Raw genomic sequence first — 26,743 nt, 5'->3', positions numbered from 1 at the left:
TGTAGCTCTCAGATCCCAGGCTGGCACTGTAGCTCTCAGATCCCAGGCTGGCACTGTAACTCTCAGATCCCAGGCTGGCACTGTAACTCTCAGATCCCAGGCTGGCACTGTAACTCTCAGATCTCAGGCTGGCACTGTAACTCTCAGATCCCAGGCTGGTACTGTAACTCTCAGGGCCCGTGTTGGCACTGTAACTCTCAGATCCCGGGCTGGCACCTTAACTCTCGGGGCCTGGACTGGCACTGTAACTCTCAGGGCAGCCAGCCAGTCTGTGAACTTCGGGTTTTGCCATCAGGAATAAGAGCCCACACAGGTGCTTCCCATCCAGATGCCAGTGCAGAACCTGGCAGGGAGCATCCTATGACTGCATGCCTGGGAAGGGCTTTGTAAACTCTAGAGGGCTGTGGCCGTGTGAGCAGGCCTGTCATTCTCCTGCCCAGTCTGTCTTTCTGAGTCCCAGAAGATCTCGTGTTTCCTTCTTCGCTCTGGCACCCAGAGCTGGGGGCATTGGGAGGAGGGAAGCCACTGAGGCTCCCAAGGGCAGGCCCTGAGTGCTTCAGAGCCAGGACACAGCCCAGCATCGGCACAGGGAGGAGGGTGCCTCTTGCCCCTGGGCTGTGCACATGTGTGTATGGGCTTCACACAAGAAGCTCCCTGGGCGTTTTGGTTTCAGGGGTTGGGGCCAGCACAGGGTTGGGGGGGCTCCCATTCTTGGACCCAGCCCTTCCTGCTGTGACCCAGCTGAGCTGCGTTTGTTTGCTGAGGAGTGGGTCATTCCAGCTGGCAGGGATACGCTGTAAAATTTCAGAAAGGACTGACAGGACTTCTGGAGGCCCACAGCAGATGCCTTCCTGCCTCTCCAGGGTCCTTCTCGGGTCCTGGGGCCCAAGGGACGCTCACAGCCCCATGGACACTAGGGTTGAAACTGCCCATTTCCTGGCAAGCCAGGGGCTCCCATGTGGACCAAGAACTTGAGTTACAACCTTCTGTGGGTCCGGGTCCGTTCCCAGCATCTCTGTCCTTCCTTACACCTGATTTCATTACCTTTTCCAAGTGTTCATCCTCTCCCCACTCCTTAATGGCACTTAGATATTTTTGGTGATAGTAAGAACATGCCAACTGTTTGGGGGCCCTGGGTGACTCACATTGTACGGGTACATATATTGCCGCGTAAAAGCGAAAGCTGACTGTTTCTGAGAAGCCAGCCCCCAGCTCCAGGTATATCCCCTTGCGTGATCTTACTGAATCTTCTCCAGCATCCTGTGGGGAGGCAGCTGTTATCCCCATTGTACAGTTGAGAAAACAGAGGTCCTGAGAGATGAAGTAACTTGCCCAATACAATGCAAGGTGGCCAGGTCGATTCTAGAGCTTCCTGTGGCTGAGGGCCCCACCCTGCCTCCATTGCCTGCCCTGAGGGGGTGGAAGCCCTCACACCACGAGTCACAGCGAGCCATTGGCTTGTTTTATAATTGCCCCTCTCCTAAGGCCACTAGTTTTGCCCTGGGTCACACATGCATTTGAATTCCAACATCTGGGACACGTGACTGAGCCCACCACCCTGCACACAGGGCTTCAAGCTCCTACGGGTCATCCTCTGTGGTCCAGGTTGGAGAGGAAACTCATTCCTGCTCTAGGCTGAGCTGACCACCTTGGGCACCCTCCCCTCCGATATCCAAGTCCTGTCTTTGAGACCCTCTTCTGTCTCTCCTGCCCAGTCCCACTGTCTTCCTGTTCTCCTCCCACCTCTACCCTGCAGCCAGCAGGCCACCTTGGCTGCCTCCTCCATGAGCTCATGGTCGTGTGCAGACCCAGCAGCTCCTGGCTGGGAAAGCCATCGTGTGGCTTCTGCCTTCTCTGCACCTCTCATCTGAGGCGTGCATCTCCCCCTGCAGCTGGACTACAGGATCAGGTGTGGGTCCCCAAGCTTCCCCTCCTCGAATAGGTCCTACCTCTTGGCTCACTGCATGAAAGTCTCATTGTCAGGGGACTGAGGAAGGCATGGCTTTGCACGCTGCCCCTGCCTGCCTCTGATGATAGCCTGTGTGGACAACCACGTGTGTCTGATGTCTGTGTGTGTACACTATCAGCTGATGTGTTGCACCAGCTGTCCCTCCCCCCCGGAGATACACGAAGGCATTACGTGAATGAGAGAGGCATTCTTTACTCCTCCTGGCATAAATCCGTACTCGATCTGGGTGTGTGGGTGACTGCAAAATAAATGTTGATTACAGCAGTGGCTTTGGGAGGCAGCCACCGCCAGGGGCTCTGCTGGCATGGAGGCCCAGGGAAGAGTCATAACACTGCCGTAGGAACGAAGAAGGCTTTGGCCACACCCTTGGCCTGCCCTCAGACCTCGACACCTTCTCTACCTGCTGCGCTTCTGCCTTCTTTCCCTTCCCTTCCCCATCCCGAGCCTCCAGCCTGGGCAGGCCCTCATCTTTGGCTAGGTCTAGTGGGGGAAGGGGTCTTCCTAACCAGCTTCTCACCCCGCTAGGCATCCCCGGGCCCCTCCACTCAACCAAATGCCATAGATTATCCTCATTTGTCTAACCGGTCAGTGAAACTCCCTAACAACCCCAGGAAGTGAGAACCATCATCCCATGCCACAGATGAGGAGACCAAGGTGTGAGTGATGGGGCCAGACTGCAGCCCATGCCCCGAGTTTATCGCCTCCCAAAGGGCCTGTTTATATGGAAGAGCATTCCTGATCCCTTAAGTTTGTTTTTCTTGTTTTTTGTTTTTGCTTTTTTGAGATAGAGTCTCCATCTGTCACCCAGGCTGGAGTGCAGTGGCACAGTCTTGGCTCACTGCAACGTCCGCCTCCCAGGTCAAGAGATTCTCCTGCCTCATCCTCTCAAGTAGCTGGGATTACAGGCATGTACCACATGCCCAACTAATTTTTGTATTTTTAATAGAGACGGAGTTTCAGCATGTTGGTCAGGCTGGTCTCAAACTCCTGACCTCGTGATCCGCCTGCCTCAGCCTCCCAAAGTGCTGGGATTACAGGCGTGAGCCACCGCGCCTGGCCAATGTTTGTTTTTTTAAAAACCACATTTATTTAGTGCTTATTTCCTACCTGATATTTTGCACTAGTATTTTGTGGTTCTTAATCATGTTTCTAACCAAATCATGAGGTCCTGAGACTGGGGATCTTTGCGCCCCGCCAGCACCCAGCACCAGCCTGGCCAGATGACAGGAACAATAATAGTAGCAATCGCACAGCTGGGCGCAGTAGCTCACACCTATCACCCAGCACTTTGGGAGTCCGAGGCAGGTGGATCACCTGAGGTCAGGAGTTCGAGACCAGTCTGGCCAACATTGTGAAAGCCTGTCTCTACTAAAAATACAAAAAAGCTAGCCAGGCATGTTTGCAGGTGCTTGTAATTCCAGCTACTTGGGAGGCCAAGGCAGAAGCATTGCTTGAACCCTGGAAGCAGAGGTTGCAGTGAGCCAAGTTCATGCCACCACACTCCAGCCTAGGTGACAGAGACTCTACCTCAAAAAATAATAATTATTATTATGTCTCCCTGGGACAGCCTGTCTCTTGTGCCTGGTTCATAATGTGAGCTCAGTAAATGATGGCTAAAAAGCAATTAGAAGGAGCTGGCAAGGTTTCATTCTGCCTTAAACCGGGGGCACAGAGACATGGGTGGGAGAGGCCATGAGTTTTGCTTCCTTTACTCAGAGGCAATTCAGGAACATGGCAGGGTGAATTTTGGAGGATTGGTGAATGTCACCGTCCTGTTTAGACTGAGGGAGCTGGCCCCCTGAGCATTTGCTGGGTGCCTCGGCCTGGGGCCTGCTCCCGCGTCTCATTCACACGGCGTAAGGTAGGGCCTGAAGAGGCGCGTAGGGCAGTGAATGGTTGGGTTTCCCTGGACAGCAGTGAATTCCTTTTTTTTTCCTTTTTTTTTTTGAGACACGATCTCACTCTGTCACCCAGGCTGGAGTGCAGTGGTGTGATCACGGCTCCCTGCAGCCTCGACCTCCCAGACTCAAGCCGTCCTTCCACTTTAGCCCCCACGTAGCTGGTACTACAGGCGCATGCCTTCATGGCCGGCTAACATTTTGTAGAGATGGGGTTTCACAATGTTGCCCAGGCTGGTCTCGAACTTCTAGGCTCAAGTGACCCTCCCACCTTGGCCTCCCAAAGTGCCAGGATTGTAGGTGTGAGCCACTGTGCCGGTCAGCAGTGATTTCCTGCCTGGGGCCAGTCATGGGGGATTTCTGCACCTGGCTTGCCCCCTGCGCTAGGTCCTGCCCATGCTTCATCCTGAGGGGGCTCCAGCTTCTCCCCTACCCTGACCTCGGGAGCAGGGCCAGGCTCTCTGAGATGCCCCCTCCTCCCAGGGAGCACCCCACACACACTTCCCGCCCGTGTGTTTCTTCCTCCCTTCCCTAGGTGAGGTCAATGGAGAAGCTTCCCTGTGGTAGGCAGGGGTCCATTCTGGGGCTTGTCTCCTCCCTCCTGGCCACCATTGGAGATGACCTGAGAGAGAGAAGGCTGGGACTGAACTGGAGAAGCCCTGGCTGATGGAATGGGGTTTCTTTTTCCCTCCTTTCTTCCTTCTCTTCTTTTTTATGTTTAAGCAAGAGATAAATAAATGCGGCCCTGAGATGACAAGAGAACACCGAAGGAGATAAAAGGAGAGTAAAAGGGAGTGAGAGAGCAGAGGCAAAGGACAGAGGGGATTTGGACTGCACGGAGATGAGGGGAGAGATGAAAGAGGGAAGAAAGAGATGAGATGGGAGCGCAGGACGGAGTGGCAGAGCGGAGGATGGGGTTGCCACGGAAACCGAAGGAGGGGAGGAATGGAGGGAGAGGAAGATGGGATGGAGAAGGTGGAGGGCTCAGTGCAGGAGGGGTCTGCTGAGGCTTGGTGAGGAGGAAGGGAAGCCACGAGGGGCTCCCAGGTGTGAATTAGGCCCCGGTGTGGGAAAACAGGTTGGCAAGGGAGGAAGACACCTCCAGAAAGCCCATCCCTGTGGAGAGCTGAGGTGGAGAGAGCTGGGTCTCCGCCCTGGGCCGACTCGCTGGGGCCTGCTCCACCCTGCCTGCAGGAGACTGCCTCAGTTTCCACGTCTGTAGAATGGAAATGGTACGCCCCATCCCAGAGGACTGCCCCGAGGACTAGAAATGGTGTGCTTTCATCACAGGGCCTGATGAGGTTCAAGCCCACTGAATGGGTCTATTGCGACTTCCTTTGATTCTTATCTTTGTGCCCTTGAACCTGTGAGCTGAGTTTTGTCTGTTTTCCCTGTTACATGAAGCTGGTGGTCTCTGGGTCCAGGAGAGTGTACTTGTTACTTGTTTGGGGGATAGACGTGCTTCTTTCCTTCTGGACTTGGAAGGAAGATGCGGAACCTTTGGGAAACACGAGGCCCGCTGTCCCTCCCCCTCGGAACAGGAACTGGTCCTGAAGCTCAGGGAAAGGAGGTGGGCAGAGTCTGTTTGGCCGCTGTCCAAAGCTGGGCTCAGCAAGGGACTTCTTTTTTCTTTGCACTTGAATATGGGTATTCTGAAAGGGCAACAGTTGATTCTGTCTGCACCTCTGCGAGGGGTGCAGTGGTGAGCAGACTGGCAGAGTCTCTGCCCTGGAAGAGTGTCATCAAACTGGGATGCCAGAATCTCACTGGGATGGTAGCTATTAGGGAAGTAATTGTACAAATAAATCATTAACAAATCATTAAAAGTTACAATAAGGTCCAGGAAGGAAAAGTGTGAACCTGGAGACAGCTCAGAACCTGGGGTCCAGACCTGGTCGGGTGGTGCGGGGGTCAGGGCAAGCTTCCTGAGGAAGTGACACCTGGGCTGAAAGCCGAAGGGAGAGGAATGAGGAAGAACATTCCAGGTAGGGGACACCATGTGAGGAAGCCATGTGCGGGCGAGGTCTACTAAAGAATGTGTGTGAAGTCTGTGTGGCTTCCCATGGAGGGAGGGGACAGCAGCATGCCGTGGACTTGTCATGGGGGCAGGGAGCAACCAGGCCTGTTCTGGAGGCCCTTGGTGAGATGTTTGGGCTTGATTGCAAGAGCAGTGGGAGGTGACGGGGAGCCGGAGCAGGATGGGCTGTCGTGGCTGACTGGTTCAAGCATAAGGCTTGCTTCAGTCTTCTCTCCCTTGACCAGCTATCAGCATTCTAGGGCAAGGAGCAGCCATGTGGCAGAACTCTTGAGAGCTCAGAATGCTTCCTGCAGGTGGGTTGCATGGTGGAAATTCCTTGCCCCCTACAACCCTCTGTGCCCACCTTCACAGCCCCCAGACAGTGGAAGGCGATCACTCTGGTGGGAGACCCTGAGTTCAGGGGTGAGCCCCATGTTTGACATGGATGGAAGGAAACACGAGGAGCCAAGAGCTCCACAGGCGCGGTGGCTCATGCCTGTAATATCAGCTCTGTGGGAGGCCAACGTGGGAGGATCACCTGAGGTCAGGAGTTCAAGATCAGCCTGGCCAACATGGCAAAACCCCACCTCTACTAAAAAAAAATACAAAAATTAGTCAGGCATGGTGGCATGCACCTGTAGTCTCAGCTACTCGGGAGGCTGAGGGGGGAGAATTGCTTGAACCAAGGAGGCGGAGGTTGCAGTGAGCCAATGTTGCACCACTGCACTCCAGCCTGGGAGACAGGAAAAAAAAATTGAGAGCTCCAGATGAGTCCTCACTGAGGGTCAGGGGCCTTAGGGTCTTGGTTTCTGTATCTGTAAAATGATGGCATTGGACAGAAGGGTTCCCAAAGTTCCTTTCTTTTCAGCCCTGCTGGTGAAGATTCCAAGACCCACAGCCAAAGTGGCTGAAGCCAAGGGTCTCCGGCAAGGCTACCATCCCACCACGGGGGAGCTAGGCATCCCTCCCTTGCACTAAAGAAACACGCATGTGTTCACTGGCTGTGTGAGCTACCAGGTGGGAGGATCAGGCCCATGGTTTCTGGGAGCCTGTTGACTTCGAATCCTAGGTGGTGCGTTACTCCTGTGCTTGGCATCAAAGAGAAGCTACATGTGCTTTTACGCGGCTGTGCAGGCAGCTCAGCATTTGCCACAGTGATGTGCAGCCGACGCCCTGTTAGCTTCGGCAGCCTCATGTCTATAAGAACCAGAGGCCCACCCAACTCACCTCAGGGCTACGGGGCTTGATTGCCAGCAAGGGTCCCCCAGGCTAGGGGCAGGGGCCGGGCACCATCCAGAATCCAGGTGCCTTCTGGGGCCAGTGCTCCCTCGGGCTCTCCTCGGACACCCACCCTGCCACCCCCGCTTGCCCAGGCTCTCTGCGCCTTTGTGTTTTGGCCTCCCTCTACCCCATGGCGCTCCTTCATGTGTTCCTTGCGCATTTGCTCTTGTGGCTGATGGACTGAGGTTGATGCACCGCCGTGCTTCCAAGAGAGGAAACTGTGTGGCTCGAGTTCTTTCAGGGGGTGGGGAGGGCCAGGCCATAGGTCTGGGCTCAGCTTCTTCATGAACTGCCCTAGATGGTGGGGGTATCCTGTGCTTGGAGGTCCAGGGCTGGGAGAGGGGCAGCTGCCATTCGGGAAGGGTGAGGAAGGCACCTGGTGTGTGAGGGCCCTCCCCTCCCGCTTGATTCACCAGGCAAGGCCAGGTCACTGAGCGTGCGTCAACTCTTGCTAATTAATTTGGAGAGGTCGGGCGCAGTGGCTCATGCCTGTAATCCCAGCACTTTGGGAGGCCAAGGTAGGTGGATCACTTGAGCCCAGGAGTTCGAGACCAGCCTGGCCAACACAGTGAAACCCCGTCTCTACTAAAAAATCCAAAAATTAGCCGGGCGTGGTAGTGCACTACTGTAGTCCCAGCTACTCAGGAAGCTGAGGCACGAGAATCACTTGAACCCAGAAGGTGGAGTTGCAGTGAGCTGAGATCGTGCCACTACACTCCAGCCTGGGTGACAGAGCAAAACTAAGTAAGAATAATAATAATTTAGAGAATCAGAATCACTTAAGATGCCTTTAGATTTTCTATGTCCAGGCCCTGAACCCAGAGAGTCTGGTTTAACTGGTTTAGAGTGAGACCCAAGTATTGGCATCTAATCAAACGATGCCAATTCGGGAGTTCTGTGGACCCAGGGTTTGTGTCTTCACAAGAGTTTGTGTCTTCATAAGAGTTTGTGCCTGAGACATCACCTCATAAGAGTTCATGCCTTGCCATGGGGGCTCCACCCATCATTTCCTTGGGCTTTAGGGTCACTGTGACTGCTTGGAGGAGGGAGAGCCTCACACAGTGGCCACCCTGTGGCAGTCAGGCCCACCACAGCCCTGGGCTTGTGGACACAGAGGCGTGGCTCCCAGTCAGGCAGAGGAGCACTGGGTCTGGGGGATGGATCAAGAGCATGGGTTGTCAGAGCAGGCCCCATGGGAGGGGCTCTCCTGCCTGGGAGGGCATCAGGTGAGAAAGCGCTCTCGGGCCTGAGCTCCTGGAGACTCTGGCATTAGGGGAAGGCGAGGCAGAAGGCACTTGGGGTGGGGAGGGCCCTCTGGCTTGATTCACCAGGCAAAGCCGGGTCGCTGAGAGTGTGCGTCTGCTCTTGCTAATTAATTTGGAGAGGCCCTTCCCTGTGCCGCCTAGAGACCACCCCAAGGAGAAGGCAGGACTGTCCTGGGAGTGAGGTGTGCAGAGCTCTCAGGCCAGGGCTTCCCTCTCCATCTCACTTACCGCATTCAGTCTTGGTCCCTGGGTGACTGTCAGCTTCCTTCTCTTCCCTTTTCTGTACCCTGGTGTCTTTCTCTTGAGACACTCCCCCACTGGCCCCCTCTCTTCCCCTGCAGTCGTCCTCTAGAGGTGGTCTAGCTGTGTGTGGGGGGGAGGTGACTCACAAACAGCTATGAATCAGTGTGATCATGTCAGTCAGGGTTCTAGAGAGAAACAGAGCCAGTAGGAAGTACAGTATCTATATACACACACATATATGGAGAGGTCTCTTTTAAGGAATTGGCTCCTGTGATTGCGGGGGCTGGCAAGTCCAAAATCTGTAGGGCAGATGGTAGGGGGGGCGGGACAGGAACTCAGGCAGGATTCTTGTGTTACAGTCTTGAGTGAGGCAGAATTCTGTTTCTGGGAAACGTCAACATTTGCCCTTAAGGCCTTCAACTGATTGGATGAGGCCCACCCACATCATGGAGGGTCATCTGCTTTTCTAAAAGTCAACCGATTGTAAATGTGAGTCACATCTACAAGATACCCTCACACCAACGTCTGGATTAGTGTTTAACCACACAGCCGGCCACCACAGCTTAGCCAAGATGACACTTAAGATTGACCATCACAGTGATGGTCTCAGGCTGTCCTGCCCTAGTGTACTTCAAGGAAGGCAGAGCCTGCACTGAATCCTCAAAGATGATGGAAATTCACCCAGTTCGAGGGAAGAGCCGTCCTGGCAGGGGAGTCAGCCTATGCAGAGGCCCCGAGGTAGGGAACATAGGTGAGCGAGGGGCACAGGGGCAGTGGAGCCTGCCTGGGAGCTGTCCTGGGCAGCAAATGAAGGCCTGGGCAGTGCATCCCACCCACCAAAAGGCTGTGGGGGCTGCAGGGCTGGAGTCCTGCATTCTAGTCCTTGCCTCCCCACCATCTCACCTTGTGACCCTGGACCATTCCCTTCCCCTCTCTGGGCCATTCCCTTCCCCTCCCTGGGCCTCGTTTCCTTGTCTGTTATCAGGGCCAGGCACGGTGGCATCAGGCTGTGGTTTGTGGATCGGTGGCCCTGTGTCAGGGCTCCTCACCACTCTGAGTCCCAGAGGCGGGGCTCAATGACTCTGTCCACAAAGAAAGGGGAAGCAAGGCAGAGAGAGGATCCTAGGAGGAAGAGACTTGCTGGCGTCCCCTGCCCCTCCCCTGTGCCGGCAGCCACTCCTGGGCCTCTGGCTGCGGAGGCCTGTGGGCTGGCAGAAGTGAGACTGTGGCCAGGGGCCTCCCGAGGTGCGCACAGGCCTCCCAGCTCTCGCTTCCTCTTCCCTTCTGCGCATGTGAGCAGAGTTTCCCTTGAAGCCTCCTGCGGAGAGGACCACAGGGGAAACCAAGAGGCTGGTTTCCTCATGCGGTGAAATCCCAGGCGTGTTTTTCATTGCCATGCACTTGCCTGGAACTTCCGCCTCCCCTCCCACCAGGTTACGTGTCCGCCCACTCCAGGTTCAGCCTCGCCCGCCCCAGGGCCCTGGAGGCCCAGGGGCAAAGGGCCCAGAGCCACATCCTAGACGGCTTGAATGCCAGGCCCAGGGTGAGGGGCCCTCTCCCCACTCTTGCTCTGTTGGGTCCTGACCTGCCTCCATGGATCCCAGCCCTCAGCCTTGTCCCCACCCAACCCCAGTGCTGCAGCCCCCCCCGCCCAGAGACCCTGGTGCTTCAAGTGGACTGAGCTCACGAGAGTCATTTCCCCAAGAGTGAGAACTTTAATTTGCTCCCTACCATATACCCACAATCGAGCACCTAATAGATGCCCAGTAAATGTACATTAAGTCAGTGGCTCAGGCCTGGCACAGTAGCTCAGGCCTGTCATCCAGCACTTTGGGAGGCAAAGGTGGGAGGATTGCTTAACCCCAGAAGTTCAAGATCAGCCTGGGCAATTTAGCAAGACTCCACCTCTACAAAAACAATGCACTCCAGCCTGGGCAACAGAGAAGACCCATCTCTTAAAAAAATAAATCAGGCCAGGCATGGGGCTCATGCCTGTAATCCCAGCACTTTGGGAGGCTGAGGCGGGTGGATCACCTGAGGTCAGGAGTTTGAGACCAGCCTGGCCAACATGGCAAAACCTTGTCTCTATTAAAAATATAAAAAATGAGCCTGGCATGGTGGTGGGCTCCTGTAATCCCAGCTACTTGGGAGGCTGAAGCAGGAGAGTTGCTTGAACCCGGGAGGCAGAGGTTGTAGTGAGCCGAGATGGGGCCATTGCACTCCAGCCTGGGCGACAGAACAAGACTCTGTCTCAAAAAATAGATAAATAAATAAAAAGTCAGAGGTTCGGCTGCAGGACGGGAGACTGTAGTCTCTGAGCAATCTGGTGACTCAAGGCCAAGCGAGGGAGCCAGCAGCCAAGCCTGTCCTTCCAGCATGAGCTCGAGGCACTGCTGAGGCCGCCTCAGGGAGTAGGGCTTAGTGGGCCCTGAGGACACAGTCCTCAAATTACACTGATCGGGGTGCTTGGTGATGGCCCAAGCGTGAACTGGTAGAAGCCCCAGACCTCTGTCTGTTGGTTGTTTTTTTTTCTTTATTTCTATACTTTCGTTTGAGACAGGTTTTCACTCCTGTCGCCCAGGCTGGAGTGCAGTGGTACAATCTCGGCTCACTGCAACCTCTGCCCTTCCCCCTCCCCCGGGCTCAAGTGATTCTCCCACCTCAGCCTCCCAAATATCTGGGGCTACAGGTGCGCTGCCACACCTAGCTAATTTTTTTATTTTTTCATAGACGAGAGCTTGTCATGTTACCTAGACTGGTCACAAACTCTTGAGCTCAAGTGATCCGCCTGCCTCGGCCTCCCCATGTGCTGGGATTCCAGGTGTGAGCCACCACACCTGCCTTCAGTTGGTGTTTGAGGTCTCCCTGGGGGTAGGAGTTAGTCAAAAATTACCTAGGTGACCACAAGGTCCTGTTGGTTCTTCATTCAAAACGGCTCCTGTTGCTCCAGACGAGGCTTTGGGTGTCTTCACCCCCTCTCTGCCCTGAGATGTGTGTCCCAGGGGACACCAACCACCCTGATCCCACCAGGCCCTCCCCTGCTCCTAGAGCGGGGGTGTGATGGGGTCCCCATGAGAGGAAAGGGGTGCTGTCACAGCTTGGGGAAGGGACCCCGGTCTTGGGCAGGTAGGTCAAGAGTTCACAGGCCTCCACAGTCCAGGTAGGTTCTTGTGCCCATTTTACAGATGAGGAAACAGAGACATGGAGGAGCCAGGTGACTTGCCACCCAGACTTCACAGGGTTTGTGGGGCAAAGCCAGAGATGACAGTGAGAGATTCCAGAGCTCTGAGGAGCCTCGTCCCTGCTGGGGTGGGGAAGGTCCCCTGCCTGGCCTCAGACCATGAGCCTTTGTTCCCTCCCCAGGGGCAGGCTGGGCCCTGAGGCCTGGGAGGTGGAGGTGCCCAGCTCTGGGAAATAGGGCAGCCCTGGGCCTTGTGTCACTGCACGCCCCTCCCCCTCCCGCCTTTGTTTCTCTCTATAGCTTCATTCTCTCTCCCTCCCCTCACTCAGGCTCCTCCTCCCGCCTTCCCTGTCTCTTCATTTCTTTTCTCTCCCTCTCCCTTTCTTTCTCTCTCTCTCTCCCCGATATGGCCTCCCTTCCCCCACTCCCAGCACAGCTACAATCAGGCAGCTCCTCTATGTCTCCATTTCCCTGCCTTTCACACTGACTTTCTCACCACCCTGGGGACGGAGGGCACCCTGAGGAGGCCCTGCCACATCCCAGCTGGTAGGCGCCCCTCTGGGGCAGTCTGAGCTCCTTTTCTCCTGGACGTGGGGGGAGCTTTTGTTCTGAGTCCTCAGCACAAGCTGTGTGAGAGGCCCTGCTCTGAGAAGGGAGGGCCACCGTAGGGCCCCGGGCGGATGACAGAGGGGCCTGGGGTGGATGGGGGCAGCCCTGGCACACAGGTGACACACACCTGGCAAGCTCTCTTCCTGCCCTGGACAGCCCGTGCCAGGACATAAACACAAAGGCTTAGCCTTGGAGGTGGAAACAGAGCAGGTGAGGAGACACCAGCCCAGAAGGAGGAAGAGCAGAGCGACGTCGGTCTCCCCACTCCTCATTTCCGTGTGTGATAGGCAGGCAAAACACACATGCGAAACGCAGGTGAATTACATTCCCTGCTCAGCTGAGCCCCTTCCACATACATGCAGGCGCACGCACGCACAGAGCCTGCCTGGCAGCCTCAGTGAACAGCGCAGCATAGACGCAGGGCCTGGCCCCGTGAGCCCCACGGAGTGAGCTCTTACAGGGTGGTGTGTGTTCTACCCAGCCAAGTGTCCAGGAAGAAAGCAGGGGCCCCACTGCCCAGGTGGGCAGTGGCTCAATGAAGACTCCCAATAGATGGAAAGACCCCGGTTCCCCCAGCTGGCAGGGGCTCTGCACCAGCCAGCCAGGAAGCAGTTTGTCCAGGCCTTGCCAATGTCCCCCTGCTGGCCCCTGGTGACCCAGGACAGCTCCTGAGAGCTGAGGAGGCCGGGCTCAGATGTGACCTCCACATGCGGGAGCAGACAGACCTGGCTGCAGACCCGGCTCTCCCTCCATCAATGAGGGGCATGAGGTGGGAAGCACACTACCCACCCCTGCCCCGGGGTGTTTCTAGTATTCAGTGGCCCACCGGGGACCTGGCGAGTCTCTGTAATGAGAAGCTGTATCTCTTCCGCGGAGTCAGTGGTCAGTCGCTGGCACCTCTCTGTGCCCCTACCCTGCCCCCACTTCGGCACAAACCCTCAAGAGGATGGACTCTGTGCTAGCCCCTTTCCACAGCCAAGCCCAGGCTCCTGACACTGACGCACCTTCTCAAGTCCAAACTACCTGTTCCTGTGGGAGGGGTTTGCCTCTGGTGTCCTGGTGTGACTGTAAGGAGTGGCCCCTGGTAGAAGGGGGCCGGTGTGGACGGCCAGCTGCATGTTCATCCTCACTGTGGGGACCCACACTTGAGCTCCCACGGGCTGATGTTTTTGCCCTCTCCTCTAAGGCAGTGTTAACTGTTTCCTTGTGCCCACGCCCTTGAGGATGGGAGGAGAGGCTGATGCCTGGTGTTGGGCTGCAGGGGAAAGGAGAGGGGAGGAAACTAACTACAGGGACATCCTCATCTCTGTCCCGTGAGTCAGGAGCCCCCATAGAGATGAGAATCACCTGAGGTCACATGGCTAGTAGACGGCAGAGCCTGGATTGAACTCAGCATCCGGGGCCCAGGGGGAGGCACTGGCTTCACCATCCATGCTCAGTTCCTCCTTTTCTCTGGTCCTGCCTTTGGGGAAGTTTGCAAAAACTGCTGAACACATCATTTACCCAAACCCCACAACACCGCTGGGTGCTGCGTCAGACAGACGGTGGTGACAGGAGGCAGCCACGCTCCCCAGTGTGCTCCCCGAAACTGACAGCAGCTGGAGGGCACTGGGGGTGGCTGTGGTGGGCCCCGAGGGGGCAGGGCCCCTGCCCCATTCCGCTTGCTGTCTCCAAGCACAAGCCCTGGCGGATAGCAGGGACTGAGCAGCTATTTGTTGTACAAATGAACAAATGAGTTCTGTCTCTCGAAGTTGTCCTCACAATCACTTAAGATTTGCTGAATTTGGGGCCCAAGAATGGAAACATCTCTTGGCTCTGTGGCTTTTTTCAGAAAAGGCTTCCCCCAGAGATCTGGGCAGATAATAGTGGTTCCTCTTTTTGTTTTTTGTTTTTGTTTTTGTTTTTTTTGAGACGGAGTCCCACTGCAACACCCACACCGGAATGCAATGGCACAATCTCGGCTCACTGCAACCTCCGCCTCCCGGGTTCAAGTGATTCTCCTGTCTCAGCCTCCCAAGCAGCTGGGATTACAGGCGCCTGCCACCACACCCAGCTAATTTTTGTATTTTTAGTAGAAACAGCGTTTCACCATATTGGTCAGGCTGGTCTCGAACTCCTGACCTCAAGTAATCCGCCCTCCTTGGCCTCCCAAAGTGCATGAGCCACCACACCCAGCCAATAGTGATTCTTAACAGTTGGTTAGGTCCTTATAATGAACCAAGCTGCTTCACCTGTGTCAAGACCGTGGGCTCTCAACCCTTCCAGGGTAAATGTTTTCATCCCGGTTTCTCAGATGGGGAAACTGAGCCGCCACTTGCTGGTGACTGAGCTGGGACTCGAGGTCCTCGCTGACTGCATTTCCCAGCAGCTGGACACTGGGCTGGGGCATGGTTTGGAGACAGGTTTAGTGCCCCAGCCTATTCCAGATGCACCCTGACCCCTAGGCTGAGGTTTCCTTTCATCTGATCCCTTCCATGAGAGCCTCACTCGAAGCTTAATAGTTTAATCTTTGGTGTCCATTTCAAGGAGGCTAAATTCCTGTCTGGGGTATTTTTAGCCGTCCTCAGGAAGGGGAAGCTCCACTGGGCGCTGGGGGAGGGGACTCCTTGCCCGGAGCCGGTTTCCTGAGGAAGGGCTGCCAAACATGTGCCTGACCATGGCCCTGGGAGAAGCTCGTAGTTGGTCAGTTGGGATCCCTGGGAGCAGAGCAGGCGAGGCAGGCGAGAGTCACCCCAATAATGCCATCCCGCCTCCTCTGATGTGCCAGGTGCTGAACCGGGGGCAAGGGGTACAGGTCCGAGAGGAGGCCACCACCCCCCACGGGCACACTGCCTGGTGCGCTGCAGTCCTGGGAGGGCTGGAGAGGGCGCGAGGGCAGGCTGAGAAAGCTGGCAAGGCCCCAGAGCAGGTGGACCTCAAGCGATGCCTGGGAGGCTGGTGGGCGGAGCAAAGGTCAGTGGGGTTTGGAAAAGGGCGCCCCCGGTAGGAAGACTCTTGGGTGCACAGACTGGCCTCCACAGAGCAGGTGCTTGCTTATGTGGCTGGAGTCCCAGCGAGGGAAGAGGCCATGGGCTGGGGGGTTGTACCTGGGCAGGTGGGCACATTAGCACTATTTAGAAGGATGTGTTCAGGATAGGCACAGAGGCTCATGTCTGTAATCCTAGCAGTTTGGGAGGCTGAGGCAGGAGGATCGCTTGGGTGCTGGAGGTTGAGGCGGCAGTGAGCCATGATTGTGTCATAGTAGCCTGGGCAACAGAGCCAGACCCAATTTCTAAACAAAAAATAAAAAAAAACACCTGTTACATGAGAGACAGGATGTGAGGCTGGGAGCCGGTTTGAGCACTGAGTTCAGATGGTGTCTCGGACATGGTGGCTGTCAGGGAGACAGGATATGAGGCTGGGAGCCGGTTTGAGCACTGAGTTCAGATGGTGTCTCGGACATGGTGGCTGTCAGGGAGCCCTTCTCTCCAATCACATCTGGCATGGAACTCCCACGTAGAAATCAGATACAAGTGGTTTTTTTTATCAGTATAAATTTAGATATTTAAATGTATAACATTTAGCTAATCAAGGAAAACAACCACCAGTTGTGATAGACGCAGATGTTTAGCATCAGGGCTGACAAGTGATAGCCAGTGTTTGAGATCGGCCTCAGCACCTAATTCATTTTATGTGTTAGAAGGTAGCACATACGACATTTGGGTAGGTGAGCCTTTTAAAATCAGTTTTTACATAGTAGAATCTTTATTTTTTGTATTTTTCAATCCGATTTTAAAGGAATTCTTTTTCTTTTTTTTTTTTTTTGAGACAGAGTCTCATTCAGTTGCCCAGGTTGGAGTACAGTGGCCTGATCTCCACTCACTGCAACCTCTGCCTCCTGGGTTTAACCGATTCTCCTGCCTCGGCCCCCTATAGCTAGGACTGCAGGCGTGCAGTGCACCCACCACACCCAGCTAATTTTGTATTTTTAGTAGAGACGGGGCTTTACCATGTTGGCCAGGCTGGTCTTGAACTCCCAAACTCAGGTGATCTGCCTGCCTCAGCCTCCCAGAGTGCCACTGCACCCAGACTTTTTAAGGAATTCTTGAAGGACCTGTAGAACACAGTTTGAAAACCACTGAGGAAATCCCACCTCCCTGTTGTACAGATGGGAAGACTGAGGTCAGCAAGGGGGCGGAACTACCCAGGTTCTCCCAGGGAGATGGAGGAGCTGGTCAGATACACAGCGGGAATCAGTCATGGCTCCCTGTAATTACAAGTGTGCCCTGTTCCCAAGTCAGGAGTAGAGAAGACTTCAAGGCCAGACACACCCGAAAACCGCCAAGCCCTGGTCCATGCTGAATGTGCCTGCTGTCTGTCCGCGCGGCACTGAGTCAGCAATATTAACACTCGTTTCTCCTCCCACAGCGATGCCCTCCTAGCCAGCCGCCACGGGATGGAGGGCTTCATGGACTCAGGGACACAGACGGACGCCGTGGTGGTGCTGTCCTTGGCTCAGGCTGCCGTGCTTGGCCTGGTCTCCGAAAATGAGCTCTTTGGAGCTACCATAAGCGCCGAGGCCTTCTACCCAGACTTGGGGCCTGAGCTTTCTGGGGCACCCATGGGAGAGCCCGGGCCACCAGGCCCTGACATCTACCAGCTGGCCTGCAACGGGCGGGCCTTGGAGGAGCCGGCGGAGGAGGAGGTGCTGGAGGTGGAGGCAGCCTTTGAGAAGCACACCCGGCGGAAGACAAGGCCCCCTGTGCGGCTAGTGCCCAAGGTCAAGTTTGAGAAGGTGGAGGAGGAGGAGCAGGAGGTGTACGAGGTTTCTGTGCCTGGTGACGACAAGGACGCAGGCCCAGAGGAAGCCCCTGCTGAGGCGGCCAGTGGCGGCTGTGAGGCCCTGGTGCAGAGCAGCGCTGTCAAGATGATCGACCTCAGCGCCTTTAGCCGCAAGCCCCGGACACTCCGGCACCTGCCCCGAACCCCGAGGCCGGAGCTGGACGTGGCCCCCTACGACCCTCACTTCCCTGCCCCAGCCCGGGATGGCTTCCCCGAGCCCAGCATGGCGCTGCCTGGGACAGAGGCCTTGCCCACAGAGTGTGGGTTCGAGCCACCCCACCTGGCCCCATTGAGCGACCCCGAGGCCCCCAGCATGGAGTCCCCAGAGCCCGTCAAGTCAGAACAGGGCTTCGTGTGGCAGGAGGCCGGCGAGTTCGAGGCCGATGCAGCAGGCTCGACGGTGGAACGCCACAAGAAGGCCCAGCTGGATCGGCTGGACATCAACGTGCAGATTGACGACTCCTACCTGGTGGAGGCCGGTGACCGCCAGAAGCGCTGGCAGTGCCGCATGTGTGAGAAGTCCTACACGTCCAAGTACAACCTGGTGACGCACATTCTGGGCCACAACGGCATCAAGCCCCACTCGTGCCCACACTGCAGCAAGCTCTTTAAGCAGCCCAGCCACCTGCAGACGCACCTGCTCACGCATCAGGGCACCCGGCCCCACAAGTGCCAGGTCTGCCACAAGGCCTTCACGCAGACCAGCCACCTTAAGCGCCACATGCTGCTGCACTCGGAGGTCAAGCCCTACAGCTGCCACTTCTGCGGCCGTGGCTTCGCCTACCCCAGCGAGCTCAAGGCCCACGAAGTGAAGCACGAGAGTGGCCGCTGCCACGTCTGCGTCGAGTGCGGCCTGGACTTCTCCACCCTGACCCAGCTCAAGCGCCACCTGGCCTCCCACCAGGGCCCCACCCTCTACCAGTGCCTCGAGTGCGACAAGTCCTTCCACTACCGCAGCCAGCTGCAGAACCACATGCTCAAGCACCAGAACGTGCGGCCCTTCGTGTGCACTGAGTGCGGCATGGAGTTCAGCCAGATCCACCACCTCAAGCAGCACTCTCTCACCCACAAGGTAAGGCCACTCCCGGGCCGGGGATCTGCCTGCTGCCTTGCCACGTTTTCATCTGGTAATTTTCAGAGTCCCATATGGGACCATTTAGGTGGTCTCCTCGTTTTATCATCACTACTTATTTTGATGAGTATTAGAAAGAAATGCTATCTTATGGAAATTGGCTTTTTAAGTAGTACAGCTTTACGCATTCAAAAACATGTTTTTTGGGAGCCAGGCGAGATGGCTCAAGCCTGTAATCCCAGATCACAAGGCCAGGAGTTCAAGACCATACTGGCCAAGTTGGTGAAACCCCATCTCTACTAAAAATACAAAAGTCAGCCAGGCTTGGTGGCGCGTGCCTGTAATCCCAGCTACTCGGGAGACTGAGGCAGGAGAATCGCTTGAAACTGGGAGGCAGAGGTTGTAGTGAGCCGAGATCGCACCACTGCACTCCAGCCTGGGCGAAAGAGCTAAACTCCGTCTCAAAAAATAAACAAACAAACAAAAGTTTTTGACCATGCAAGGTGGCTCACACCTGTAATCCCAGCACTTTGGGAGGCTGAGGCAGGCAGATTGCTTGAGTCCAGGAGCTCGAGACCAACCTGGACAAAATAATGAGGCCCCATCACTACAAAAGTTTAAACGTTAGCTGAGTGCGGTGGTGCACTCCACTCATCTCAGCTACTCGGGAGGCTGAGGAGGGAGGATCACCTGAGCCTGAGAGGCCAAGGTTGCAGTGAGCTGAAATCACAACCCTGCACTTCAGCCTGGGCAACCAGACTGAGACCCTGTCTCAAAAAAATGTATAAATATTGTTGCCCGAGTCACGGCACCAAAGAAAAAAAACAAAACAAAAAACCATTGTTTTTGAACCCCTGTGACCGAAGGAACAGTTTGAGAATCACTAAAGTGGCCTGCTCTCCCTGTTTTCTTGATGGGAGGACAGAGGCTAGAGGGAAGTCAGGAGGCAACAGGGAGGCGTCCTGACTCAGTGGGCAGAGGTACAGAGAGTGTCCTTTGTTCCTTGTCATGACAAAAGTGAATCCAAACCTGTGACTTCCTTTTAGGAGCAGGCTAAATATATTTAATTTTCAAAGGGGAGAAGAGGTAAGGGAAAATGTTAGTTATGGAAAAGTACAAGTCATTCTAGAATATGGCTAAACTAGGCATAGTGGCTTGGGAGGGCAGAAAATTGAGCAGCACTTTCTAATCTACCGCGTCCCTAGACCCAGCCTTGACATGTTCTCCCCTGTCCTCCATTCCCTGCCTTCAGCCAGCATCACCTCTGAGAGGCCCTCATAACCGGGCAGGTGGAGTAAGGCCCCTCGGGTCTTACAGTCCCACTCCGGTACTTGGTTGCTCCATGCTTTCCACCGGAATCCCACCAACTCTGCCCTTCCAACCTGAATGTGCATAGAGCTTCCTCTCCCCGTGACGGTGGTCTTTGAGTGATACTCCAGGTTAAACTGTGACCCTGTCTCTCCCAGTGGACACTATAGGGAGTTGGGGAGCTGTAACATCCTGCCAGGCCTAGAAGCCAGCAATTTGTAGGTTTCATTGCAGAGGGGCCTCCAGTCAACTGGTAGTAGCTGCCTAAAATGTAATGGCTGGGCGTGGGGGCTCACACCTGTAATCCGAGCACTTTGGGAGGCTCAGGCAGGTGGATCATAAGGTCAGGAGTTCGAGACCAGGCTGACCAACATGGTGAAACCCCATTTGTACTAAAAATATAAAAATTAGCCGGGCATCGGGGCAGGAGCCTGTAGTCCCAGTTATTCGGGAGGCTGAAGCAGGAGAATTGCCTGAACCCAGGAGGCAGAGGTTGCAGGGAGCAAGATCACACCACTGCACTACAGCCTGGGTGACAGAGCAAGGCTCCATCTCAAAAAATAATAACAAAAAAAGTAATGGCAACAAGGATTCTAGCCGGGAATGGACCTGCACACCTGGAGTCCCAGCCACTCAGGAGGCTGAGGTGGGAGGATTGCCAAAACAGGAGTTGGAGGCTATGATCGCTCCTGTGAATAGCCACTGCACTCTAGCTTGGGCAACACAGCAAGACTTTTTTTTTTTAAAGAAGGATTCTGGGCCAGACTCAATGGCTCACACTTGCAATCCCAATCAATCACTTGAGCCCAGGAGTTTGAGACCAGCCTGGCCAACATGGTGAAAGCTTGTCTCTACTAAAAATATTTTTAAAAAATAGCTGGGTGTGGTGGTATGCACCTGTAGTCCCAGCTACTAGGGAGGCCGAGGCACAAGAATTGCTTGAACCCCGGAGACAGAGGTTGCATTGAGCTGAGATCACACCACTAAACTCCAGAGTGACAGAGCAAGGCTAACTCAAAAAAAAAAAAAAAAAAAAAAAATCAAAAATTTAGCCAGGCATGGTGGCACACACCTGTGGTCCAGCTACACTTGAGGCTGAAGCAAGAGGATCCCTTGAGCCCAGGAGGTCAAGCCTGCAATGAGCTTTAATCGTGCCCCTGCACTCCAGCCTGGACAACAGAGTGAGACCCTGTCTCCCCAAAAAAAAAACCAAGATTCTGAAACTGAATCTAGGCTTGGCAGTAAAACCCTGTGATTGATTGTTAATGTCTGCAAGGAGTGATTGTGCAGGGTGACTGCACACATGCTATATGTTTACCATCTTTCTCCTCTACTAGGGGACTTAAAAATCCCAAGTCCAGGGCTGGATGTGGTGGCTCACGCCTGTAATCTCAGCACTTTGGGAGGCTGAGGAGGACAGATCACTTGAGTCAGGAGTTCAAGACCAGCCTGGCCAATATGGTGAAACCCTGTCTCTACGAAAAATACAAAAATTAGCCAGGTGTGGTGGCATGTGCCTGTAATCTCAGCTACTCAGGAGGTTGAGGCAGAGTTGCTTGAACCTGGGAGGTAGAGGCTGCAGTGAGCCAAGATCTTACCACTGCACTTCAGCCTGGGCAACAGAGCAAGACTCTGTCTCAAAAAAATATATATATCCCAAGTCCATAGAGTGTTAATATTGTGAGCTGAAAGCAAAAACTAAAGGCTATTAAAACTGAAAACGTCCCTATTACCAGCCTGAATATGTATAACGTGCACATTACATGCTTATAAAATAAACTCCTGACTGGCAGGGCCCCCTGGTGGTCATACGCAGCTGCAATGGTCAGGAGGGTGTGCAACCCCAAGACACAGCCCCTACTGCTAAGAGACACAGACAAGGGAACTGGTAAGTTTTAACACAAAGTTTTACACCAGACAAGCAGTTAAGACAGCAGCTGTGGCCACAGACACATGTCTGTCCCATTGGGTTCCTACTAAATTAATAACTCATCAAAAAGAAAACAGCTCCCAACTTTAAAAGAAAAAATCTATTTTTACTTTTTTTTTTCTCCGAGATAGAGTCTTGCTCTGTTGCCCAGGTTGGAGTGCAGTGGTGTGATCTCACCTCACTGCAACCTCTGCCTCCTGGGTTCAAACAATTCTCCTGCCTCAGCCTCCTGAGTAGCTGGGATTACAGGCACATGCCATCACACCCAGCTAATTTTTGTAATTTTTTAGTAGAGATGGGGTTTCACCATGTTGGTCAGCCTGGTCTCGAACTCCTGACCTCGTAATCTGCCCGCCTTGGCCTCCCAAAGTGCTGGGATTACAGATGTGAGCCACCGCGCCCAGGCTTTTTTAAGTTTTAGAGACAGGGTCTTACTATGTTGTTCACACTGGTCTTGAATTCCTGGCCTCAGATGATCTTCTCGTCTCAGCCTCCCAAAATGCTGGGATTACAGGTGTGAGCCACCACATCTGGCCTAGCTCCTAGTTTTTATCCTAACGTTCCTCCACAGATCATAAATTGGACCCCTTTGCATACAGCAATCTGTCCTGCTCTGGGAGTGACCCCAAACCATAGAAAAGCATGTTCATAGTCCAAACCAGTGGGTTTTTCCCTGGAATCCATGTCTCCTGGGGGTGAACAACCCAAGTCTATCAATGATAAGAATCATCTGGGGCCCAGTTGAGAATAAAAGTTCCTGGGTCCATCCCAGGCCCCACAAATTAGATCCTTCAGGGAGGGGCCTGCAAGCCTCCATGTTGGACAAGAACTAGAGGTGACTGTGACCACCAGGGAAGTCAGGAAAACACTGTCAAGAGGTCAGTGGGACTGGCTCCAGGGGATTCAGACAGACCCTTCAAAATTCTACACAGACCTAAGTCCCATTTTTTGAGGGGTGTGCATAGCTTTAATCAGATTATCAAAACCTGTGAACCAAAAGACCACCAGGAGACAGCACTGTGGATAAAAACATACGCACGGCCTTGATCTGATGCAACAATCTGCAGACAGCAGGCGGAGGCTGTGTCTTCTTCACCACAGGCCCCTGCCGCCTAGTGCGGTGCTGGCTTGGAGCAGGTAAGTGGTTGCTGAATGAATGAATGTGCACACATTTGCATTAGTGCACTGGTCCAGGCCTTATGCACACACCCACCCTGGGGCAGGAGACAGCAGGGATAGGCATCATTACAGTAAGGCACAGCCTATTTCTGTCTGTTGCCGAAAGGCTTCCTGGAGTCAGTGGCTCTGCCCCAACATTCTTTGGTGCTTTTTAAGCAAGCATTACCTATTTTGGAATACCCTCAAATGCAGACATTTCCCAGAAACTGTGCCTTTGTGATGCTATGGCATGCACCTCCCTGCCTCCCCACCAAGGGTCCCTGCCAGTGGCTGTGCCCACGGTGTGGCTCTGACCATCACCCCCACCCCACAGGGCGTGAAGGAGTTCAAGTGCGAGGTGTGTGGCCGGGAGTTCACCCTGCAGGCGAACATGAAGCGGCACATGCTGATCCACACCAGCGTCCGGCCCTACCAGTGCCACATCTGCTTCAAGACCTTCGTGCAGAAGCAGACCCTCAAGACCCACATGATTGTACACTCGCCCGTGAAGCCATTCAAATGCAAGGTACTGGGCCGTCAGGCCCCGGGGTGGGACCTCCCCAGGGGTGGCTTGGAATCAGCAGCAGTGCAGCAGCTGTGACCCATCGAGCACTGGCCTGGCCAGAGGAGCCCCAGCTGGGTGAAACTTGGCCTGGGCTTTGGGGGCTGGGAGGGTGGGTGGGGATTCAGATCATGAAAGTGCTAAAGTTAGGTTTTTCTCAGAGCTGGGGAGGGAGTGGAGGTCGTGGTACAGCCACAGGGAAAGGACCCCAGCCTGGGGGCTTAGTGCAGCTAGATATCCAAGCCCTGGGTTTCTGAGGCTTAGAGAAAGGGGGGCAGATCCACAGGAGCAGTGACCAGCAATGGATGGCCATGTCTCAGAAAAGCATAAAGAGAGTGCTGTCCATAAAGAACAGGATTCTGGGCTGAGCGTGGTGGCACACGCCTGTAATCCCAGCATTTTGGGAGGCTGAGGTGGGTGGACCATTTGAGGTAAGGGGTTTGAGACCAGCCTGGCCAACATGGTGAAACCCTATCTCTACAAAAAATACAAAAATTAGCCAGGCATGGTGGTCTGCGCCAGTAATCCCAGCTACTCTGGAGGCTGAGGCAGGAGAATCATGTAAACCTGGGAGGCAGAGGTTGCAGTGAGCCGAGATCTCACCACTGCATTCCAGCCAAGGCAACAGTGTGAGACTTTGTCTCAAAAAAAAAAAAAAATTAGCCGGGCATGGGGGCAAATGCCTGTAGTCTCAGCTGCTTGGGAGGCTGAGGCAAATCGCTTAAAGCCAGGAGGCAGAGGTTGCAGTGAGCCAAAAGCATGCCGCTGCACTCCAGCCTGGGCGACAGAGTGAGAGTCTGTCTCAAAAAAGAAAAAAACAAAAAGAAAAGTAGTAAGAGTCTGGTCCAGCCCTAGAGGTGGGAGTGGGTGGGGCTCCAGGGAAAGCGGGCTGCCCCCAGGCTCAGGATACCGGGTGGATGTGTTGCAGGTGTGCGGGAAGTCCTTCAACCGCATGTACAACCTGCTGGGCCACATGCACCTGCACGCAGGCAGCAAGCCCTTCAAGTGCCCCTACTGCTCCAGCAAGTTTAACCTCAAGGGCAACCTGAGCCGGCACATGAAGGTCAAGCACGGCGTCATGGACATTGGCCTGGACAGTCAAGGTGGGTGGGTCACGCGCCGTGGACAGAGCAGGAATGACACCAGGATGGTGCACTCGGGAGCCTCCTGCCCGGTTAGAGGAGTGGGGAGGCTGGCCAAGGCTGAGACCTCTGTGGGGTGGGCTCAGGTCTGGAGGGGGGGGACCCTGGAAGGCCATGATGACAGTAACAATGGGATATGTCTTCTTCAAAGGACTTAAATGAGCTCACGTAAACAATATAATAAAAGTCATAACTGACCTTTATTAAGTGCTACCTGTGTGCCAGGCCTTTATTAACTCATGTGATCCTCGAAATGAGGTTGGCTCTGTTATTATCCTCATTTTACAGATGCAGAAACAGAAGAACAGAGACGTTAGGTAGCTCATGCAAGATGACAACTCAGCAAGGGGTGATAGACTCTATTTCGGTACCGTGAGATGATATTTCAAATCAGTGGATGGGAAAGAAAGTTAAAACGGGGAAAAATGGCAGGTGGAAAGATAAGGGAGAACCAGGTGAGGTTCCAACTCCAAGTTCACCATGGAAGGCCCTAGGGTCATGCAGAGGGAAGATCTGAGCTTCCCAGCAACCAAGGCAAAAAGTGTACATCAATCAGTCACACTCTTCACAAGTGCCTGCCACAGACGAGAACCTACGTACTCCTGAAAGGGCCAGATGGGTCTGACATTAAGATCTGGGAGAGATTTGGGGAGAGGATCTTATGCCTCAGCAGTTTGTAGAAGTTTTGGAGACTGTCAAAAAACATCCCAAATGTTAGCAGTAGCCTTTCCTTCCAGCAGTGGTCAGTAGTAAAGGCATTTCTGTTGGGTGACAGTAAAGCTGTTAGCGTCTCTGGCCTCATGGTCGGCGGCGGGTCAGGGACATGCTGTGGAGAGTCTACAGGAAAGAGGGAGCCAGCAGCACCACAGGGAGGCTCCTTCAACAGTTTGGAGCCATTTCTGGTGCTCTGACTGGGCATGATGGCTCACACCGGTAGTCCTGGCACTTTGGGAGGCCAAGGCTGGAGGACCACTTAAGGCCAGGAATTTGAGACCAAACCAGGTAACATGGTGAGACCCGGTCTCTACAAAAATATTTTAAAATTTGCTGGGTGTGGTGGCGTGTACCCTACAGTCTCAGCTACTTGGGAGTCTAAGGCAGGAAGATCACTTGAGCCCAGGAGTTCAAGGCTGCAGTGAACTGTGATTGGACCACAGTACTCCAGCCTGGGTGACAAAGCAAGACCCTATCGTCGGAAAAAAAAAAAAAAAAGAGAGATTCTGGTGTGCCCCTGAGTCACACCAGCTGGGAACGTGCCTTGGCAGTAACCAGGTGAGCTGACTTGCCACGTGGATTATTTACTGGGAGCACAGTCAGGCACTGGGGACAGCTGCAGTAGCCTTGACTCTGGTTTTGGAGCAGCTGACCAGTGAATGGGCTGGGTTTTCTGGCAGAAACAGGTATCTCAGTGGCTTTGTTTTGTTTTTCAGTTGTCTATTAAGGTTGCTTCCAGTAGGTGAGACTGAAAACCCGCCAGCTGCTCTCGGTAGCTCCTTGCTGCTCAATGTGGTAGGAGGGCGAGAAATGTGGCCCCACCTGGGATCCTGCTGGCCTCTCAGCTCCACCCACACCCGCTGAGTCAGACTCTGCACTTCAAAAAGATCTCAGGGCCATTTGTTGCACAGTGAAGGACCAGACTTGTGCCTCAGCCCCAGCCCCGGAGCTTCTGATTCAGTCGGTCTGGGGTGGGGTCCGAGAAGCTCCTTTCCAACAAGTTCCCAGGTCTTAGCCAAGGGGCTGCTGGTTCAGGGACCGCACATGGAGAAGCTTTGATCCAGACTCCAGAGGGCTGGCTGGCACATCAGCTGCATGATGGGAGTCACCTGAGGAATGTTTTCAATGCTGAGTCTGGACCTGAGGTTCAAGTGGAAGTGATCTGCAGTACGGTGGGGTGACTCCATGTGCAGCTCTTCTAGTGGAGCTGCCCTGTTGCTAACCAAACCCCCCAGAAGGAAGCAGAGCAGACCATGCCCCTTTGGAAATAACTAGGACCAAGAGACTGTCAGGGTTACAGCTCTTTTAGAATTTATTAGGCCAGGCATACTGGCTCACGCCCACCTGTAATCCCAACACTTTGGAAGGCCACGGTGGGCAGATCACCGAGGTTGGGAGTTTGAGACGAGCCTGGCCAATATGGTGAAACCCCATCTTTATTAAAAATACAAAAAAGTGAGCCGGGCGCGGTGGCTCAAGCCTGTAATCCCAGCACTTTGGGAGGCCGAGGCGGGTGGATCACGAGGTCAAGAGATCGAGACCATCCTGGTCAACATGGTGAAACCCCGTCTCT

General features: G+C 54.4%; 1 protein-coding gene across 5 annotated transcripts in view; it reads left to right on the top strand.

Moving 5' to 3' along the window:
- Positions 1-26,743, top strand: part of ZNF710 (zinc finger protein 710) — an 82,898-nt gene that overhangs the window by 50,816 nt on the left and 5,339 nt on the right. For 3 of the 5 annotated variants that reach the window (XM_017517242.2, XM_037734629.1, XM_017517252.2), the window contains exons 2-4: positions 16,871-18,356; positions 23,087-23,278; positions 24,243-24,669. In XM_017517242.2, coding sequence (XP_017372731.1) covers positions 16,899-18,356; positions 23,087-23,278; positions 24,243-24,614 — 2,022 coding nt within the window. In that variant the 5' untranslated portion in view covers positions 16,871-16,898 and the 3' untranslated portion in view covers positions 24,615-24,669. Of the gene's footprint in view, positions 1-16,870; positions 18,357-23,086; positions 23,279-24,242; positions 24,670-26,743 lie in introns of those variants that run through there. The other 2 variants (XM_017517260.2, XM_017517269.2) reach the window with 2 other exon arrangements.

The sequence above is a fragment of the Cebus imitator genome, unplaced genomic scaffold (genome assembly GCF_001604975.1).
Source record: "Cebus imitator isolate Cc_AM_T3 unplaced genomic scaffold, Cebus_imitator-1.0 Scaffold19, whole genome shotgun sequence".
NCBI classification, from domain to species: Eukaryota; Metazoa; Chordata; class Mammalia; order Primates; family Cebidae; genus Cebus; species Cebus imitator.
This window is presented reverse-complemented; position numbering and strand designations above follow the sequence as displayed.